At 37.7% G+C, this 3,656-nt stretch overlaps 1 protein-coding gene across 1 annotated transcript; it reads left to right on the top strand.

The window, feature by feature from the left end:
- Positions 1–405: 405 nt before the first annotated feature.
- On the top strand, positions 406–3,124 carry LOC139817695 (uncharacterized). The gene is made up of 2 exons (XM_071785958.1): positions 406–2,268; positions 2,556–3,124. The coding sequence occupies exons 1-2, from the start codon at positions 717–719 to the stop codon at positions 2,777–2,779; spliced, it is 1,776 nt and encodes a 591-aa protein (XP_071642059.1). The 5' UTR covers positions 406–716; the 3' UTR covers positions 2,780–3,124.
- Positions 3,125–3,656: the final 532 nt, after the last annotated feature.

The raw sequence follows: 3,656 nt of genomic DNA, 5'->3' as shown, positions 1-3,656 counted from the left end.
TAAATTTTTAGCCAGAAATATTAAAAATTAAAAAAAATACAATTTTTTTCGTAAATTACGTTTTTTTCAAAAAAAAATTTTTTGTTGAATTTTTTTAAATATGTAAATAATCCCAACGGCACTTTTTATTTATATCAATTGATTTAACAATGTTTCAAGTACATCTGGAAATTTTTTCAAGCTGATTGCACTTGTCAATTTAAAATGGTGGACGATCAAAGTGTGTGTAGGGGCAGATTGACCCAAAGTGTTCTCCGTGAATGAAAAAATAGGTGTGTTTTCGGAGGGTTAAAGCGCGTCACTAACCTACATAGGTTAGTTGACGCGCTTTAAAAGTATTTAAGGGGGCATATAGCACTTTCTCGGCTTCAAAAAATCAATTTTTTTATTGCATATTTCGAAAGAACAACATTTCAGGATATGTAAATCCAAAGCCATTTAAAGAAATTCGAAAAATTGAAGAAGTTACAGCACTTTGTACTGAGCGCCGTCCGAGCGTCTGTTAGGCCGTTTCGGAGCAACGCGCAGGTAACAGCGTTCGACTCTTGTACCCCCCGCTGGTAGCTGACCCCCCATTGTAATTTAAATAAAAGTTCGTTTCTGGGTAGTAGGTACATAAGTCTTTTAATAGATGGCACTTTAAATTTTTTTTAAAATAATTTTTAGTCCACGTATTCAGTTGCTTGGTGTCAGTTCTGTTGTACGCACATGTTACAATGAAGAGATCAAAAAGTTCTCGGGAATCGCATCAAAGCAATAAATTTCGCAAGGATTCGATACCAAAACGTCCAAAGCCGCCCAATAGATGGGCATTAGAAAGTGAAATCGAGACGACCACTAAAGCTGCGAAGAAATTGAAATCGGAAAATAGTATGCTCGTGCCGGAGAATGACAGTTTGAATTACAGAATTTTAAATTTCAATTCAATTTTCAACGAAATTTCACAGGTTGTGAAATGTAAAACGTGCGAAGGCGACGTGAAATTTCAAACAGAAAGTTCTCGAGGCCTTGGTTTTAAAATTTTGATACTTTGTGACGAGTGCAGGCCAACTGACATTTCTTCTTATCCAAAAATCGGTTTATCGTACGAAATAAACCGTCGATTTAGTTTTGCTATACGTTGTTTAGGACATGGAGCATCAGGTGAGAAAAAATTTTGTGGATTGATGGACTTACCTCCTCCTGATGCTCAAAAATCGCACGATGAAATCCAAAAAAACATTCATATTGCATCCAAGGCCGTTGCGGAAATGAGCATGAAGGACGCGGTACAAGAAGAGCAGCTGAGGATGAGTTTGGAGCAAGAAGTAAAAAATGTTACGGATTTATGTGTTTCTGGAGACGGGACTTGGCAAAAACGCGGATTTTCTTCTTTGTATGGCGTATGCAGTCTCATCGGTGCTCATTCGAAGAAAGTTGTCGATGTCAATGTAAAATCTTCTTACTGTAAACAATGCGAAGTTTGGGACAAAAAGAAAAACACCGAAAAGTATAATGAGTGGAAAATCGAGCACGAAAGCAATTGCCAAGCGAATCATGAAGGCTCCGCCGGAAAAATGGAAGTAGATTCCATCAAAGAAATGTTCCATAGATCAAAAGAACAGTACGGAGTAAAGTATACGCACTACATTGGTGATGGCGATTCAAAAACGTATAAGGGTATCATTGAATCTAAACCATACGGAGATAAAGAAATACAAAAAAAAGAGTGCATCGGACACGTACAGAAACGCATGGGCGCTCGACTCCGGAAATGTAAGAAAGATCACAAAGGTATTGGCGGAAAGAATAAATTAACTGCGAAGATGATAGACAAACTTTCCGTGTATTATGGTCTTGCTATTCGGCGCAATTTCGACTCGGTAGAAGGAATGCGGAATGCTGTGTGGGCTACTTTTTATCATTATAGTTCGACGACAATAAAACCGCAACATCATTTTTGTCCTGAAGGCTCGGATTCATGGTGTGAGTGGCAACTAGCAAAAGCGAACGGATCTTTGGACAAGTACAAGCAAAGCTACAATACCTTACCTGACGACGTTTTAAATGCGATTCGCCCTATATACGAAGATCTTTCAAATGAGTCGTTATTAAAACGTTGCCTTGGCGGATATACTCAAATCACGAACGAAGGTTATAATAACTTGATCTGGAGGATAGCTCCGAAAAATACAAACAGTAGCGCTCGAGTCGTCGAAATTGCGACTTTTCTCGCTGTTTGTTTATTTAATGAAGGAACCTTAGTGTTGGAAATAGAGTATTTAGGCCGTTGCAGTACGAATAGGCTAACCGAAAGTTTCACTGAGCGAAAATGTTTTATCGATCTAAAAAACAGGGGGTGCCCTGCTATATCGACGCCCGAGATCGCTCGGTTCTGTGTGTTGACTCTCGAGTCGGACGGTTGTTTTTTGTCACTTCGTCCGTGGTATAGACCGTGAACGGACGTGTATAGTCACGCGTTTTCTTTCATTTCTGTAACTGTACGATTTATCTAATAAATTCAGTTATAATACCACTGTATTTTGGCGTGCTGAACTTATTGTTACAACACTTAGCTCTTTTGAAAGTAATGAGTACAATGGGAATAGCAGTTGGACGAAACGCAGTACAATTTGCTGCGTTGAGTGACACTCGCCGCTGCGATCAAGCAGACGTCCGAGAGCAGCATGCAACACGGGAGGCCCGAGTAAAGCGCCGCCTTGAAAAAAACCATCAAAATGATGAGCACCTTGCCCTGGAGGATTTCCTGTATGGCCCCGGAATAGATGATTACATGTAAGTCGTGAGAAAACAGTTTTATCATAGTGTAAACTTGTTCTGAAACTTTAAACGCGTTTTTCTCGAAACCATGTTTTTCAAGTCGGTACCATAAATATCTCGGTAATGGATCAAGCGATCTATTTAATTTTTTTTTTAAATAAAAGTTTATAAAATTTACCAGTCCTTGACCCATGCTTTTTGAAAAATTTCGATTTTGTATATTTTTTTTTAAACAAAAAAGATTGAAATTTTTGTCGAAAATCGATACCTAAATTTTGACAGTCTGCCATTTTATTAAAAATTTGAATTTTCAAAAAAGGATGGGTCAAGGACTAGAAAAATTATCAAACTTTAAGATCTTTTTTTATTTTTTGTCTTCAGATGAACCAGCTCGGAGATTCCGCCGGTACCGCAAAATCCTACATGACAAGCAGGCCTAGGGCAAGGGGCTGTAGGGGAAGGGGTTTCCATCACTAATAAAAAACAAAAATCAGGAAATGCACTTTAAAATATGTACTTTTATTTGCGAAAAACCCGATCCTCGTATCTTTTATATTTTCGCCGGAAAAAAATCGTGAAATATGCTGTTTTTTTGGTCCGAAAAAGGTATATGCCCCCTTAAGTGTTTAAAGCGCGTCAACTAACTTATATATGCACCCTACCTATTTTTTTACCTATTTTTACTTTATTTTTTCCAACAATGCTTTCGAAACCTTCCAACGTTATAAATATATAGTAGTCCTTAAAAGGACTGATTTTGGTACGAAAACCTATCGTATACTGGCTTATTTTCGAAGAGTACAGTTTCAAATTCGCAAGAAATATCAACAACAGTAGAAAAGGTAATCACAAGGACAACTTATTCCAACGTTATAAATATATAGTAGTCCTTAAAA

The sequence above is a fragment of the Temnothorax longispinosus genome, chromosome 8 (genome assembly GCF_030848805.1).
Source record: "Temnothorax longispinosus isolate EJ_2023e chromosome 8, Tlon_JGU_v1, whole genome shotgun sequence".
Taxonomy (NCBI): domain Eukaryota; kingdom Metazoa; phylum Arthropoda; class Insecta; order Hymenoptera; family Formicidae; genus Temnothorax; species Temnothorax longispinosus.
This window is presented reverse-complemented; position numbering and strand designations above follow the sequence as displayed.

Excerpts from the sequence above, each read along its gene's own strand:
- LOC139817695 (XM_071785958.1), top strand. The coding sequence starts at position 717 with ATGAAGAGATCAAAAAGTTCTCGGGAATCGCATCAAAGCAATAAATTT. Across the intron at positions 2,269-2,555 it reads GGAAATAGAGTATTTAGGCC|CTCTTTTGAAAGTAATGAGT; the intron begins GTTGCAGTACGA and ends TACAACACTTAG.